This window comes from Oryzias latipes, chromosome 2 (assembly GCF_053564925.1).
Source record: "Oryzias latipes strain Hd-rR chromosome 2, Olatipes_Hd-rR_3.1".
Classification (NCBI taxonomy): Eukaryota; Metazoa; Chordata; class Actinopteri; order Beloniformes; family Adrianichthyidae; genus Oryzias; species Oryzias latipes.
In genome coordinates this window covers 27,367,915-27,385,699 of record NC_136238.1, presented here as the reverse complement: position 1 = coordinate 27,385,699, position 17,785 = coordinate 27,367,915, and the positions used below count along the sequence as shown (strand labels likewise).

General features: G+C 40.9%; 1 protein-coding gene and 1 non-coding gene across 5 annotated transcripts in view; both read right to left on the bottom strand.

Annotated features, from left to right (window-relative positions):
- LOC144987221 (uncharacterized) overlaps window positions 1–8,676 on the bottom strand; it is a 223,153-nt gene extending 214,477 nt beyond the window's left edge. For 2 of the 4 annotated variants that reach the window (XM_078936351.1, XM_078936354.1), the window contains exons 1-2: window positions 8,028–8,576; window positions 6,782–7,204 (exon numbers count right to left, since the gene is read on the bottom strand). In XM_078936351.1, the coding sequence (XP_078792477.1) occupies window positions 6,782–7,204; window positions 8,028–8,199 (595 nt within the window). In that variant the 5' untranslated portion in view covers window positions 8,200–8,576. Of the gene's footprint in view, window positions 1–6,781; window positions 7,205–8,027 lie in introns of all 4 variants that reach the window. The other 2 variants (XM_078936342.1, XM_078936349.1) reach the window with 2 other exon arrangements.
- A 7,114-nt stretch (window positions 8,677–15,790) lies between these two features.
- LOC144990747 (small nucleolar RNA U3) lies at window positions 15,791–15,999 on the bottom strand. The gene has a single exon (XR_013654703.1). It is a non-coding gene; the product is annotated as a small nucleolar RNA U3 (small nucleolar RNA).
- Between the last annotated feature and the right edge of the window lie 1,786 nt (window positions 16,000–17,785).

Genomic DNA, 17,785 nt, shown 5'->3' with positions numbered 1-17,785 from the left:
TTGCTTTTGCATTTTCACATCCACCTCGCAAAATCTGTAGCAATATTCAATCCCAGTCAGCATTTCCAGGGGGAGGCGGGGCGATGACGTCAGTGCTCACTCGGTGTGGCTACATGCTCTGCGCAAGCCAAGCATGTCTGATCATTGCAGCCGGAGTCTTCGTGTTTGTGTAAAGGGAAGTGAAGGGAAAGGTGCTTTGTAACATTCAACGCTTCAGAGGACGCTTCAGACCTCAGTCCGTCTGACTTTGTCTCCCGGGATAACAGAGTCTCTAAGCAGCAGAGTAGCTTTGAGGGTGGTTGAGGGTTGAGCTTTTGAAGGTGGATGTGCCGCTTCGGGTAGTCCTGAGAAGCCATGCAATCATGTGAATTTGTGTTTCCAATCGTGTCCAGACAAAGTAAAGGCTGAAGTTTTTCCCACATATTTACAGCCAAGATGCATATTGTGGCATTGCCTGCAGTACAAAGTTTAAATGCATCAGAAGCTTAATGTTGTTGTTGACACGGATTAGCCTGATCCTAGGGCTGGGCGATATGGCCTAAAAATAAAATCTCCGATTTTATTTTTTTTAATTCGATTTCCGATTTTTTCCCGATTTTTTTCCCCCCACCCTACTTAAGGAAAGCAATAAGTACAAACGGCAAACAAGTTCAAGCAAATGTTGCTTTTATTTAATCAAACCCAAGACAAATGTAACCCCCATTTCTGGTATGAATAATAAATAAATGAACACACTCTTGGAATCAAAGTTAAGTATAACATTTTTCTTCTTACTCCCTTTTTGGACTTGTGTTTAAATAATTTTGTGTTGTTTTATATAATTTATTTCTTGTTTTTGTCTAATTTTGTTATTCTAAACTTGTTTTCACTTATCCAAATTAAAAAGGTTACTTCCTTACTTAAAGTCCCAGCTGTGTTTTCAGTCCCACTTTGTAGTCTAGACTAAAAGGAGACAAACATTCACCTTGACAGCAGCACCATTCTCTAAAGGACTAACAATACAGCTCATATCTGGGCTCTAAGGTTTTAATTAAATTAATAAACCCCGTCTTCTCCACGGAGATGATGATGAAGCAGGTCAACCCCCCCCCCCCCCCTCGCGGCCGCCTCCTCCGACAAACAAAATCCTACGCCGCCGCATCGCAAATGAATATATCGGTAAAAGTAATAATTACAACGCAGTAACAACTAACTATACAGGCGTTGTAGAATCAGTATGTGTGTGTGTCAGGGCGCGTGCGTGATTAAGAGGACTGAGCGCGTGCCACACGAGCGCGCGTGAGAGCCTTTGACTCCGATGGGCTTTAGGCAGTGTGGGGGGGTCTATTCCTCCACATCTGTGGCGGTAAACCCAGACCAGTTCCAAAAAACAGATGATTTTATTCTTTTCTTGGGAACAAACTTCCCACTGTCACCGGTAGCCATGCTGTCGCTAGCTGCTTCGTGTGTCGATTGTCGCGTGTCGCCGTGTGACAGTAACGCTACGGAAGGTCTGGGGAGCCAAAAATGCGCCACATAAAAACTCGATTTAGTTATTTTTGAAATCGCCCGTAACAAAAAATTCGAATTAATTCATTTGATCGATTTATCGCCCAGGCCTACCTGATCCTAAACCCTTCTCCTGAATCTTTTGTTTTTTGGTTTTAATTGATACAATATTTATAAATGTAGTTTTAATTTTTTCCCTCTCGGGTTAACGCAGGACAGCAAACTTTCAGACTCGGTCAGAGAGAGATGGAAAACCGCAGCCTGCAGCGCAGCGGCCGTCATGCCTGAAGCTGAAGCAGAGACTCTCTGGGAAATTTTTGGGATGAACTCGAACACGAAACATGATTATGATGTAGAACCCTTTAAAACAAATAAATATGATCTCTCCACATTGTCCGTGTCTACCGTGCATTGTTAGTGAGATAGTTAGTGACAGAGACACCACTCCATGTAGCGATCCGGCTAAAAACATTAGCTGTTAGCCCCCCCCGGAAATGCTGACTGAGATAGAATATTGCTACAGATTTTGCGGGGTGGATGTGAAAACGCAAATGCAATCCCCGTTTTAAATTTTTTTTTTTTAACTTGTCCTGTCCAACAGCTGGGCAGACAGATGAGAGCTGAGGGCCTCTTGTGTTGGACATATTTTACTTTAACAAGAGGGGTTATTAATCTTCAGACAAACCAGAGGTATGTCTGAATAAACCCCTTTTGTAATTGAGGCCAAACTTTATTAATTTCAATCATGTTTGAAAATCTTTGGTGTTGGATCGGACGGAAAAGGAAAGAAGGGAAGAAGAGAGGATGTTAGAGAGAGAGGGGGGGGGGTGTAGGAGGTGATAACAGGAGGGGGGATAAGACCATGATGCAGCATAAAGCAACACGTTTACTGATTGTTAATCATTACGGTAAGGTTCAAATGTAGTATAAAAAGGGCGGGGCCTGTCCACACACTCAAATGTTATAAACATACCTGTTAGCTGCAAAAATGCCCACATGTCAACATGTACACAATACAGATATTGTTCATATATGCATACTTATGCCTTTAAACCAACTAGTGTGAAATCTTTCATTCATTCAATCATGCAAACTATTAGTGCAAAGGTGAGCTAACACCTGTGCTCAGGTGAGTGTTTATGTTCTTCTAAAATGGATGGTGGAATGTGAAAAGAAGGAAGGAAAGTGCCCAGCCACCCCCACACCAAGACCCCCGCCGCAGCAGCAGCGGCAGCCGGAACCCCCCAATGCCAACCGGCAGCAGGCAGGGAACAACTGCCCCCCGGGCCACCACATCCGCCACCCAGGCCAGGGCCAGCAGGACCCCGCGAGGCCCCCAGAGCCAGAGAGCAGGGAGGCATAGGGGGATAGAGAGTGCCGCCCCAGCCCAGCCAGGAGAGCAGCCCCCCCGCCACGCCGGCAGGGCCCAACGCAGATGAGCACCCCATCACCACCCAGGAGTTGTGGCCCCTGGCCCAACCCCAGGTACAAGCCAGGACCCCCCCAGGGAGACCCGCTCCGCACTCCAGGCAGCCACCCACGCGGCCCACGGTTGGTCCAGTGAGGAGCAAGGCAGGGGCCAGCCGCCCCCGCCCAGGAGGGGAGCACCCCCGGGAAAAAGGGGGGCCCAACAAGGGGCGTTGTAAACATGGCCCGACCAGGCTCGGCCACAGTTGGAAATTTTGAATGACTTGACCATCCCCTGGCGAAGGCCTTAATTGACTGACGGCCACCTCATCTGTGGGCTTAGGGCACCACAGATGATGGGTCGGTAAATTGCCCACCGATTTGCACGCTGTAAATAACATTTTGAGCGCTTCAACCGTTTCTGATCCTAATCCATACATAGTCCTGGCCAAACTGACCACTCTCTGCTGGTTTACATGCCTTGACCTCGCTGATGCTTTTTTTTGGTCTGCCTCTACACCTTGAGCGTGGACATCTGCTCCCTTACGAGTGAAACCCAGTAGATGCGTTACACATGTTTTCAACAAGGGTTCACACTCTCTCCAGGAATTTTCAATCAGGTATTAATCCCCCCCCCCCCCCCCCCCCCAAAAAAAAAACACAAAATCCCCTGGCGGCTGCATCGGAAATAAATACAATAGCAACGTACTATTCTTTATTAACAAATGACAGTAACAACTAACTACTACCTATCTAACTAATGAACTATGTAGGTGTTGTAGATTGACTGTGACTTTGAGAGCCGGTGCTTCTTGTGTAGGACTAGGAGGAAGAAGTGCGCACACGTGGCTAATTGGGGTGCATGTTGATTCTTCTGCAGCGGACAGCTCTGGAGCTGCACGCGAGGCTTCACCTGTGCTCTCTGGTACTCACATCTTCTCAGAATATTATGTATTGCCCAGTATTAAGCAGATTGCAGACACTTTGTCACCTTTCCAGCAGCCATGAAGCCTGACACCCATGAAGAACGCGGGGCAGGAGGCTCTGCCTTTGTTTATACAGACATGTAACGTTGCGCTAAACAAAATAGTTCCCAAACAAAAAAATATAGTGATATTCATGGAAATCTAACAGCGTGCGTTCATGTTTGGTATTACAGAGTGAAGGAGAACAGTAATAACCCCCCACAAGTGCAAGATCTGTGCACAGACAAAATCAAATGGGGTTGGCGCTCTAACTGATGTCAATCAGATGCTCAGTTATTCCGAGTGAGTTTTACCCACATGAGTAGCAGATAGATAGTTTTTGACTTTTGGTCTCTGTTTTCTTTCTGTACTGGAGTGGTTATGGAGCCACAACACCTGCAATGTAGAGACTAGACGAAAACACACCATTCTAATGATGTATCTAGTATGTTTACATCTTCCCTTACTGAATAATAAAAAAGCCTTTTAGCCTTGAGGACAGAGAGAGAGGACAGCCACAGAGCCTAACAGGTCGTGTTTCTCCACCTCTCCCCTTTTGGAAAAGGTTTGAAAATTCATGCAGACTCTTGTGTGTATTTTCATTTCCCAACTGCACATTTCATTTTTGGACGTCCTGAACCACCCGAATCTGCGAAGGCCGGACGGGAGGCCAACACCAGCCAGAAAAACAGAAATAAAAAGTATTTTGTTAAACAGTGAAGTGGAACTTTGTGGTTCTTGTTGGGTTTTGGTCTGGAAGAAACTGGATCAAATGGTTATTTTAGTGTTAAAGGTTCCAGACTCTTGATCTTCACTGAAGCTATGAGGATGAAATGTCATTCCACAGACAAACCATCAACAAAATGATCCTGATGCTGCTGAGGTTCTTATGGAAGTGAAGCAAATCTCAGCAGAGATGCAGTTTTTCTAAACTGAAATTACTGACATTAAACAGCCTGAACATTCATGGAGCTGAACTGCACACAGAAAAACCTCCCTGTTGTGTTTCCACCCACCAATGAGGAGCAGTTTGATGAAGATGAAGCTGCACTGGAGGAAGAATCAGTCCAGAAAAAAATGGAGAACAATTCTGACACTAAGCAGTTTTTCACTGATGTGTTCAGGTTTGAATCTTTTCTGTCTGCAGATCCATGAGCAGGACCCTGTCTTTGGGTTTTAGCTTGAAATGTAGTTTTGGAAATAGAATCTGTCTGAATGTCTGGAATTGGAGACATGGAGACATCAAAGAGGTTTAGATGGGATTTTGGGTTTGACAGAGAAATCTGCTGAAAAGAACTGAACTACAAACTTAGAACCACAGACAACAAAACAGATTGTACTTTTTTATCTGCTAACAATTTTCTCTTTGATCTATTAAGGTTTCCTGTTTGTCGTTAGCTGGAGGGACTAACTAAGATCACATGATTTGAAGAATGTTGTCGGCTGCACTCAATGAGTTCTATCACTAGAGGAGACATCACGTGGTTCCTCATGGGAGGAGAGCACCGCCATCTTGGTGAGGTCAAGTTACTGCTGCAGTGCATGCATGTGAACACATTTTTTGCATAATACCAGTTCATTGTGGGTTTCAACTACCAAAATCAGATAAATGAGTCCATGAAGGAGGAAGGTATATCATTTCACAGGTAAGTACTATAATTTTTTTCTTTTAATGCTGCATGGGCTTCATTAATCATACACATGTTGACATGCATGATGCTGCAGGGCTATTATCAACATGCAGCATGATGCATGTGTAATTTGCTGTCGACATAAATGTACATTTTATTCTGCTAAACTTGTATACAGCATACTAGACTATTATAGTAATATAGATTTATACATTTCTGACTCAGAGACTGAACTTTTCTTGCAGGTTTCCAATGGATTCAGACTTCAGGAAAAAGTGAGAATTAGCATTAAAAAGAGCTAACCCAGATGGATCACTGTACCAACGAGTAATACAGTCTGGATATGTTCAGAACATTTGTGGAAACACATTTTGATGAGAGGCCAGACTGTTTTCTTGAAAGCCGACACCATAACATCTGTGTTACACAAATTGATCACTAACGTGAATCAGTAAATCTATTGTTTTTCTTTGTTGTTGTTTTTTTAGGGTAAATCTATTGTTCACTTTTGGACTTCTTTTGAATATATATATATTTTTATTATTAGCATTATTATTATTAATATTATTAATATACTTATTTTTTATTATTGATTGACTTATTTATTTATTGTTATTAATTGTTTGTATTGACTTACTATTGATTTATTATTATTATTATTATTACTTTATTATTATTATTATTGACTTATTGTTGTTTTTTTTCTAAATAATTTAAATTATATGTCAAAGATGTCTTAAACTTCTAAATGTTTAGAAATTATTTTTAAAAATTCTTTGTAATAATTGTTTTATTTGTAAGAAGTCCTGCAACAATGCATTTTCATTAAAGTTTGAGCTTTAAAGGCTGACAGTTTCTCTTCTTTAACAACAACAACAAATGATGTATCTATATATATATATATTATATATAGAAATATAATATATTTACAAATATGTATAAATATATGTAAATATAAAATATATATATGGTATATAAAAGCTACTTAGACACCACTAAAAGCAATAGAAATCATTGTCATGTGGGCGTCGTCGACCTCACCAAGATGGCGTCGCGCTCCGCCACCGTCGGCCAGGCTCCTAAAGCGGGAGTGTCTCCTCTAGCATTATAACTCATTGGCTGCACTGACCAAAAATGTCTTCTGTCTTTTCAACTGGAAGGGACAGAAGAGACTCTTCCAGGACACGCTGTTGATGGACTGCATGTTTGGAGAGCTTGAAGCTCAAGATACAACCGTTGTTGAAGTGAACATACCGATAGTGTGGAGATGAAGATCAGAGACACACTGACCTGCTGACATGTGAGAGCTGTCCACACTTTGGACATGACTTCTGTCCCTCCTCTTCCTCTGATCTCTGTTCTGTGGGTCTGTCTCTTCATCTGTAGTTGATGTTGATTCTTCATGTTGGTTTCCTTCTTCATCCTGACTATCAGTTACATTAAAGCTCTGCTGATTGTTTAGATCTGCTTCACTGTTCTCATCTTCCTCATAAGAAGGAATCTCCATCAAGGTATCAGTCTCCTTCTTTAGATCAATCTGATCTTCATCCTGACTGATGAAGAGCTCATCTGGTTCTTCTTGAATCTGTAGAGGTTCTGGTTCCTCCTGTTCCTCTTTTATCTGTGGAGGTTCTGGTTCCTCCTGTCCCACTCTGAAGTTCCTCTGCTGGTTGCAGAGATCTTCCTCTTCAGTCATCCAATGCTGGGGGAGGCCTGCAGGGACACAAACACAACAAGGAGCCTTTTATACGTTTCCAGGACTTTGGGGTTTTTTCAAGCATCAATAAACTCTGTGATCATTGGAGAAAATGTCTGAGGAGTCTGGAGGACCACAAGAGACTAATGGAAATAAATATATATGCAGAGGTGGGTAGTAACGCGTTACATTTACTTTTGTAACTTATTGGTGAAATGTACTTGTGAGAATAAGACAAGGCAATTTATTTTTATAGACCATGTAGAGGTGAACTGGGGTTCAGGAATTACCCCCCCCCCCTCCCAAAAAAAAAAAAAAAACACAAAATCCCCCGGCAATACAATGTATATTGTATTGCAGAAATATGCTTGATTCCTGCCTTTAGTAACAGATAATCGGTACCAAGGTCACCAGTAAGGGTATTTTTTACTTTTAGTCTCTGTTTTCTTTCTGTACTGGAGTGTTTATGGAGCCACAACACCTGCAATGCAGACTAGACAAAAACACACCATTCTAATGACGTATCTAGTATGTTTACATCTTCCCTTACTGAATAATAAAAAAGCATTATTGTCTTGAGGACAGAGAGAGAGGACAGCCACAGAGCCTAACAGGTCGTGTTTCTCCACCTCTCCCCTTTTGGAAAAGGTTTGGAAATTCATGCAGACTCTAGAGTGTCTTTTCATTTCTGCACATTTCATTTTTGGACGTCCTGAACCATCCAAATCTGCGAAGGCCGGACGGGAGGCCAACACACAATTCGTACACAAAGTAAAACAGAAAAAAAGAAAAGCATGAAGCTCAAAGGGCTTCTCTGTTTCTTTGATGAAAGTCACATACCTATGTGGTGTAGCTGCAGCTGTGGTTTCCAGATGACATCCAGCAGTCTGCGCTGACGACAGAGCTCCTGCTCGTACTGGACGATGGTTCCTTCACAGAGTCTGCAGATTTCTTCAGCAGCAGCAGCTAGTCGCTCGCTGATCAACTCTCTCAGAGACTGAAGGGAAGACATGGTTCCTGCTCCGATCTTCAGCTCCAACTCCCACAAACACCGCCGTCCTCTTCACTGCAGCTCCGATCGATCATCTGCTAGTCTCACAATCACAGCAATCCACGTTGTCTTTCCGTTCAACACTCCTTCACTCATTTACGACACTTTGGAAAATGCTGAGAGTTCCCACACGAACCACGTATCGTCCTTTCTGTCCAAAAACCTCACAAACGTCCCAACAAAACACCACCGTCCTCTCAACACAAGCTAACGCTGCTAGCCTGCTAACAAGCTAACGCTGCTAGCTCCTCGTGTTGTTTACTTCCGGGTCACGTGCAGAAACTTTATTTAAAAAGAAACGCATATAATGCTTAACTGGACCTCAATATGCTTCAAAAAGCTATGAATATATTTTTAAATAGTTTTAATTCAGGAGATAATAAAAAATAAAACCAAAGAAAAAATGTATCGAGGAAACATTTTGAGAGCTGTTGTGACGTCATCAAACTGCTTCTCGTTCAAATCTTTTTTTTTTCAAACTTTATTGAATGTAAAAATTCAATACAAAACAATGTTGAACAGTGAACAACAACAACGAAGGAACAAGCCTGGGGGTTTATACATTTTATGCATATATATTCAAACTAACACACAGATCTAATGTTTTGATGGTGTTCTTATTATCAGAGTTTCTTATTGTCTTAATGTATTGTTTGAGCTCATTGATAAAAATTGAGAAATGAGGGGTATGATTCGTAACTTTTGATTCATGAATGTGCCATTTGCCTAAAAACAACAAAAGGTTAATAAAGTACAACTGTTTTTTTTTATGAGATGGAGAGTGGGTGATGCCAAACATAATATTTTCTAAGTACAGGCGGAAGTCAGGGTCAATGTGGGCGGAAATGAAATGACAAACTTTAGACCAAAAAGTAGTGGAAAAGGGACATGACCAAAATAAATGTACAGCATCTACTGGGTGTTCTTGACAAAAAGACCAGGTAACATCAATATCTTCCTTGAACCTTTGCAGATATATGAGGTTCCATTTGTGCCAAAAATATCAAAATGTGTTTTTGCGTCTACTGTTATGTCTTTGGTCCATTGTCTATGTCTATTGATCGTGTTTTTGCGTCCACTGTCTATGCTTTGGGCTCATTGTCTGTCTATTGAATGAGTTCATTTTACATTGGTTCATGTCTATGTACTACTAAGCAATATCTGCTGCATGCCCATGATTCTTTGATTATTACTTTGTATTTACTTTGTGATGTATATGCTTGATCCATGCTTAAACTTTGCATTTGTCTTTGTCCTTATCCCATGTCGTCTAACTACGGCGTCAGGAAAGTCCTTAGCAACAGTTGCTAGTGTCGTTTGCTACGTCGTTTCACGTGTCATCAGGAAAATCCTTAGCAACAGTTGCTAGTGTCGTTTGCTACGTCGTTTCATGTGTCGTCAGGAAAGTCCTTAGCAACCGTTGCTAGTGTCGTTTGCTACGTCTTCTCACCATGTCGTGTCCTTACATCTTGTTGTATTTCAAATTTTGCAAAAGTTGTCAGAGAAGTCCTTTGTACGGTCGGTAAACGGTTTAAAAAAGACAAAACTTTATTGATAATCCTGCAAACGCGCACTGCCAGAAAGGGGGGGGGGGGGTGCATGCGTACAACGGTTTCGCGTTCCCGTTTAAAGTTATTTAGTTTTAAGTTATTTAGAGTATGGCTTGTATTCAATCTTGTGATGAAACTATTATTTAAAGGTCTTTTGAAAAGTAACTGATCTTTATTCAACATGTTGTTACAAATCTGATGGATAAACGAGGAGCAGAGGCGCCCAAAAGAGCCTTATAGTGGTCCAGAGAGCGCCACCTCATGCTCAAATAAATACATAACAGATTGAAAAGAAAATATCAAAATCCATTCAAAGATTTTGGGCCGTCTGCTCCTCGTTTATCCACCCGATTTGTGACAGCATATTTGATAAAGATCATCTATTTTTAAAAGACTTAAATAGTAGTTTCATCTCCAGATTTAATTGAAGCTAGTCTCTAAATAACTTTAAAAAATTGGCAAGAGAGTCGCTTCGGGAACGTGAAAGCGTTGTACGCATGCGCCCCCCCCCCCCCCTCTTTCTGGCAATGCGCGTATGAGGGAATATCAATAAAGTTCATCTTAAAAAAGTAGTTGTCATGGCTAACCCTGACGCCGGCTTTAATAAACATTTCTTTTTTCATTCCGTGGTAGAAAAGGAAACAATTTACTGGCCGTACAAAGGATTTTTCTGACGACTTTGAAAGACGACAAGATCTATGATCTAACGACAAGACACGGGAAAACGTCGTAGCTAACGACAGTAGCAAACGTCGTAGCTAACGACAGTAGCAACGGTTGCTAAGGAGACGACAGGGCGTATAACAAAGACAAATGCAAAGTTTTACACATAACACATGAACCAATGTTCAGTGAACTCGGTCAGTAGACATAGACAATGGACCAAAGACATAGACAGTGGACACAAAAACAGATTTTTGGCACAAACAGAACCTCATACAGATATAGCTTGGTTGGATAGAAATTATGGATTTGTTTGAATGAGATTTCTTTCACTTTATTGGTTAAAAAGTATTTTGCTGGTAAATTCCAAATCTTTTTCCATTCTAAATGATAAACTAAATTATTCCAAAAAGAAACTACGTAAGGAATGGAGACAACATCCTTCTGGAAGAGTGAGCGTATATATGAGGTTCCATTTGTGCCAAAAATCTGTTTTTGTGTCCACTGTCTATGTCTTTGGTCGTCTCACTTTGTCGTCAGGACTTAGCAACCGTTGCTACTGTCGATAGCTACTGTCGATAGCTACTGTCGATAGCTATTGTCGTTAGCTACTGTCGTTAGCTAGGGTGTTTGCTGCTGTCGTTAGCTACGACGTTTCCCCGTGTTTTGTCGTTAGATGTTCTCGTTTTTCAAATTTTGCCAAAGTCGTCAGAAAAGTCCTTTGTAAGGCCGGTAAATTTTTTCCTGTACTACCACGGAACGAAAAAGAAATGTTTATCAAAGCAGACGTCAGGGTTAACCATGACAACACGTTTTTAAGATGAACTTTATTTTGATATTCCCTCAAACGCGTATTGCCAGAAAGGGGGGGGGGGGGGGCATGCATACAACGCTTGAAACGAAAACAAAGTGGCGCATTACCGCCACCACCTGATCTGGAGGCGAACTACTTCTATTTAACGCGGAGAATGACACATAATAAATATGAACATTTTACGAAGACTATTTATGAATGTGCTGTGTTCTGATCATGAAAAACGTGGTTGATTTATTAATAATAAAATTACAAACACATTGGTGTTGATTTAATGTATTTGTTCAGAAATAAACCCTCAAGTCATTAGTCCATGGCAATATTTATTTTTTTGCCGCTGAACGATTTACGGGGGCCTTGCAAGGAGGCCTTTAAAATATCTTTGATGAGTTACCTTCTCAAATTTTAGTGGGTCGAGTCACTAATTATGAATATAACAGTCGAAAACTGACTGGTTTTTGAGCTTTTCTTTTTAATCTATTTATGTGACCATGAGATGGCGCACTCGGGACCACATAAGGCTCTTATTAGCCCGTCTGATCCTCGTTTATCCATCAGATTTGTAACAACATATTTTATAAAGATCAGTCATTTTTCAAAATAATTTGAAATAATAGTTTCATCACAAGATTAAATTAAAGCCATACTCTAAATAACTATAAACGGGAACGTGAAACTGTTGTACGCTGCACCCCCCCCCTTTCTGGCAGTGCGCGTTTGCAGGATTGTCAATAAAGGTTTTTTTTTTTTAAAAGTGTTTTGTTCCGTGATAATACGGGAAACAATTTATCGACCGTACAAAAGACTTCTCTGACGACCTTTGCAAAATTTGAAATACAGCAAGATCTAAGGACACGACATGGTGAAAGAACGTAGCAAACGACACTAGCAACGGTTGCTAAGGATCTTCCTGACGACACGTGAAACGACGTAGCAGACGACACTAGCAACGGTTGCTAAGGATCTTCCTGACGACATGGCGAGACGACGTAGCAAACGACACTAGCAACGGTTGCTAAGGATCTTCCTGACGCCGTAGTTAGACGACATGGGATAAGGACAATGACAAAGATAAAGTTTAAGGATAAAGCAAGCATATACATCACAAAGTTAATACAAAGTAATAATCAAAGAATCATGGGCATGCAGAAGATATTGCTTAGTAATACATAGACATGAACCAATGTAAAATGAACTCGTTCAATAGACATAGACAATGAGCCCAAAGCATAGACAGTGGACGCAAAAACACGATCAGTGGACATAGACAATGGACCAAAGACATAACAGTAGACGCAAAAACACATTTTGATATTTTTGGCACAAATGGAACCTCATACGTATACGGCGATTTGTGTTACGTAAAGAAGAAAAACAAATTTGGCCTATTTCTATTTTAGTCGGATCAATTGGCAATGAAGTTGGATTATGCAATGATGAACTTTTGATTAATGTAATAATACATTTAGGAATTGCTTTCAAAACAAAGTTAAATTCGGTTTTAGGTATTTTGATGGAGTATTTGAAGCAGAATTCTTCATGTGACATTAAAGCTCCATTTGAATTAAACAGCTGATGAACCAAAAGGATGTTTTGATTAAACCATGATGGATAAAATAATAATAGTAATAAATAACTTTTTAAATAGCGTAAGGAGTGAAATAAAAAATGGCGATATTTAGGTGTACTTTTGAAGTGTTATTCCTGGTGTAATTGCATGAAATGCTGCATAGTGTACAGAACCAATCTGGGGGAAAAATACTGTAGCGACCCGGGGGTTAGCGCTGCCTTCAGCCCCAAAGGCTCATGGGAAGTGGGGAGCTTAAGGGTGAAACCTTGAGTCAGAGGGTTGTGTACTGAAGTGACATCCATGCTGTTTGAGTAAGCCCTGGCTGCAGCCTGCAGAATTGGTCAACATAGTGGAATGCTGGAACGCAGAGGAATGTGAACACACTGTGAACACACTGTGGAATGTTAACCCCGCACACATTGAGCCCATCTGCTGTGGAATGTTAACCCCGCCCACGCTGAGCCCGTGCATTTGATTCACCTTTGTCACAGCAGTTGTAATTCAAGATTCAAGATTCCAAGAGGTTTATTATCATATGCACAGTAAATAAACGGGTTTCCCTGTACAATGAGATTCTTTCTTTGCAGGAAAGGGGAAGAATCAGTGGAGCACATTTTGTGTCATTGTGAATTGTATGAGGAAGAAAGAGAACAGAGGGGAGGAAAATTTGAATGGTGCAATTTTTTTTATGTATCACTCAAAAAAATGATTCAAGTCCCTCTTTCATGTAACTCAATAAAATTCTGTTTGTTTTATTGAAAAATATTTATTTTAAAAGAATGTATCCACATTTAATTGACCTAACACAAAATGTATTAATAGTTTTCCCTATAACTCCAGTAATCCAAAATAATTGAGTTCAAGTAAGGGGCATGCTGTTGAATGCTGTTTTCCTGTTTCTCTTTATTGTTTTTGCAGTCTCACGGCTACAATTTTTCACCTATTTTAACCATTGAACTATTAAAATGTTCAACTCCTTCGTCTAATGTAATGCCTGGTATGACTATTAGTCCTTCAAATACTTCGACTTTTCAGAAGTGAAAACTTTAGTTCATTTTTTCGACATAAAAAACGAAACTGTGGCATGAAATCGTTTCAACTCGGCTTGTCCCAATAAGACGATACACGACGAGCCTCATTTATAGAAATAAGGAATCTATTTCTTAATACCGGCGGCCTCTCATTGTTGCTGGAGTGTTAGCACAGTGGCTTAGTTAGTGGGTTTATAACACAGAGGTTCAGAGTACAAATATGGCTTTAGACTTCTGTTGAATGATCTTTTTCCTTTGCCTTTCTTGATAAAATTGAGTTTGACGAACTTAATTATATTTCGTTACATGGAAGAATTTTCTTTGAGGTGGGGTTACTCATATTTATTGGATGGAAATCCTGACAAAAAAATTAAATTGAGTTCATCAAATGAGTTATTTTTTTGAGTCTGTGAGGCCAGACAGAATTTATTAACTCCCCAATACATGCACATGGAAACTTGTAAAAGGCATAAGAAGACAGGAACCACTGTATAAATTCTCTAATTCAATTAAATATTTTTTTTTATTTAGCGCAATGAAAAACAATGAAAAGGGGATCATGAATACAAAGAATGCATTAGGAAAATACTAAACTTTAACAAAACAGACCAAACTAAACTGATATTCCTGCCCTTAGACCCCCCCCCCCCCCCTTCACGGTAAAGAAAAACTCCTTCAAAACTGGTAGGTGGCAATATTGCACATGGAAACTTGTAAAACCAAAGAAGAAGACAGGCTCAATGTGGGCGGGGTTAACATTCCACAGCGTGTTCACATTCCTCAGCGTTCCAGCATTCCACTATGTTGTGCAGTTCTGCAGGCTGCAGCCAGGGGTAGTTGGGGAATAATAAGGCAGGCAAAGCCGTAACACTGCCCCCTGGTGGACAGGAACTCAGCAGTGCAGCTTCAGGATGGAGTGGCTTCCAACAGATCAGATCAACGTTCTGCTCTCTGCTAAAGAGGCAGAACGTCTCCTTCTAAGAAGAATCCAGAGTTCCTGATCACAAACATCAACTGAAGCCCAAATCAGAGCTGATCAGACTGCATGGAGCCCAAGCTCCAGAAAAGAGGAGAGAAGAAGAAGTCGTCCACATGAAGCTTCACCTTAGAGGAAAAGAGGAGCTGCTGAACTAAAGTACTCGAGTACTGAGGAAGACTTTCAACCTCTGATTTATTCTGTAGAACATTTGGAACTAGAATGTAGAAAGTGCTTCAGTTCCATCAGCTGTCAGTCTGCAGCAGCTTCATCTGCTGCCTCCATCCTCTCTCTGTGAGTCTCTGCAGAGTTTTTCTGCAGCTGCTGGTTTTTCTGCAGCAGCAGCAGCATCAGAGCCAGAGAGCCAAAGAAAGTGGAAAGTCTGAGAAGGAAGCAGCTCTGAAGCTCTGCAGCTGACGGTGCAGCTTCAGGACTCATGAGGAGGAGCACATGCACGGCTCTGATGCTGCTGAACGTCTGACTGAGATGATCCACATTCAGAAGAGAGTTTCAGAGTGAAAGACGTGTGGAAGAAGAGAATCCTGAAGGTTTCTGTGCAGACATGAACTCAGTCAGAGAGCGTCTGAATGTTGGAGGATCCAGAAGAAACCAGGAGCTCATGAAGGTGGTTCTGTTGGAGCAGAGAGCAGAACTCTGATCCCAGTTTCAGGAACAATGCAGGCTCATGTTCTGGACTGAAGAGTTCTCCTGAAATGTTCTGTTCAGACTTCTTCAGGATCACATCTGTGTGTGAATGTGGAGGTTTGTCTGAACCAAGCTGCAGCTCACTTTGAAGCTCCTTCAGGCTCACACAGCAACAATGACAAAGACTGAAGCTGCTGTGCTGCCCTCTAGTGGCAAACATGGCATCTGCAGCACACATTTCTGCTTGGTAATTGGTTTCATAGAAAGAAACAAAAAATATTTAATCGTAATACAAACCAACAGTCCACTCAGACAATATTTCCTCCTTCAGTGTCACATGCAGAAACACTGAACAGTCTTCATCAGTGAAGAAGATTCTCATCTTCTCACCAGCTTCCTGCTCTGAAGGAAACATCTTCATTCATCATCATCATGGACAGCCAGACCAACCTCTGTAGAAACACAATCCTCTAGTTCCAGACTAAAGAAATGATCCCTGAAAGTAGAGTCTTAGTGAGTTCTGGATGTTGTTTGTCCTCTTCTGTCTGCAGACAGGAACTCCTGCTCCTGGGGGGTATTCCAGGAAGCATGTTTAAACTAGCCTGACTTTAAGCCTGAACTCTGGCTGAAATCCGCCTGAACTTGCTTACTCTGGGTATGTCGGTTCCAAAAGACCGGATATGAGTTGGCGTAATTACGCTCGACTTGGTAACCCTGGGTTAACGCACGGTACATAAAGACATTCTCAATAGATCGCCGATTTCTGGAGTCACCATGGAAACGTGTGGTGAGAAAAGAAGAAAGCGCTGTACTTAAGTGAGACGGAGTCTGAGATTTTAATGACGGCGGAAAAAAATTACAAGTCCATCAAAAAAGTAACATGGCAGAAAAATAATTTAAATAATATAGTTAAATTAATTCAAACTCAATAAATGTTTATACAACTCAAATTTACGTATTTATCTAATTAAATGTCACATTACTCCATTAATCTTTTTGCCATCTTAATTACTTATATTTCTTGAACTTTCATATGTCTAAGTTTGAGCCGGCAGATATGCTCATTTTTATAACAATAAAAAGAACGGGAAAAAAATGCACAGAGTGAAAAAAATTCATTCAAGAATTTTCCATCACTGTCATAGCATGAATAGGTAGTAGGGGTGCTATATAAACTCATCATCCTCTCCCTTACTCTCACTCATGGTGCAGAGACGTAAGCATAGTAGGACAAAATAGCTCAGCAAAACACGGTGAAACACAGTAAAACAGCTATACAACTAAACACATTTTGTAAAAAACCCACACTTAAACCCAAATCCGTCCAGACAGGCAAAGGGAATGATATCCCAGAATCCCTTGCGGTGCCGATCTAACGGCAGCACCAAAGTTACACCTACTTAATTGAATTAATTTGAATGAAAGGAAAATAATTGTCTGAAAACTACGTGTTATTTTTAAGGTGACCTAACAAAAAAAATGATTTATCTTAACTGAAGCAAATAATTACGTTAGATCAAAGTAAAAAAGTTTATCTTTCCAACATCCATATGTGGTCTTATCACCCTCTCATGGTGGAAAAAGTATTATCTGAGCTTCTTCATCCACTAAATCATCTTCAAATGGACACGTCATGCTGCTTCACCTCTCTGTAAACAAACTAAGCTTCAACTAAACCTGCTCCAGACCAGGTTATGTTCAGAGCATGAGTTGCCATGGTAACTTGACCTAGACTGAAACATACCTCCATTTCTGGAACCGAAAGCTGAGGTTATCAACTTCCTTAGCCTCAAACTTATCGTCGGAGCTAGCATAACCTGCTTTCTGGAATACCCCCCTGGTCTCCTCCTGCAGATCACAGACTCACACCTCCTCCAATCAGACTGCAGCTTGTTTCTGAATAAAAAAAACATTTTAATTCTTTATAATGATCTAAGTAACCTATAAATGAAATGTTGAAATAGCTTCAACTTCACCAAGTATTCCCCAACATCTTTGTCCGGTTGTGTCAAACTATCTTCTTCTCTGTTGGGTTCAGCTGTCTCATAGATTAGTAGTCATCCTAAAGCCTTCATCTATCTGATCACAGATGGATCGGTCCTTCTGGAACCTTATCAGACATATCAGGAACCTTCACTAAGCCTCATCCTATGTTCATCTTTACTCTCCATGAAGTGACTGCAGCAGGAATTGTGAGACCAAACTGTTAACTTAGCAGTCTGTGATCTGCAGGAGGAGACCAGGAGCAGGAGTTCCTGTCTGCAGACAGAAGAGGACAAACAACATCCAGAACTCACT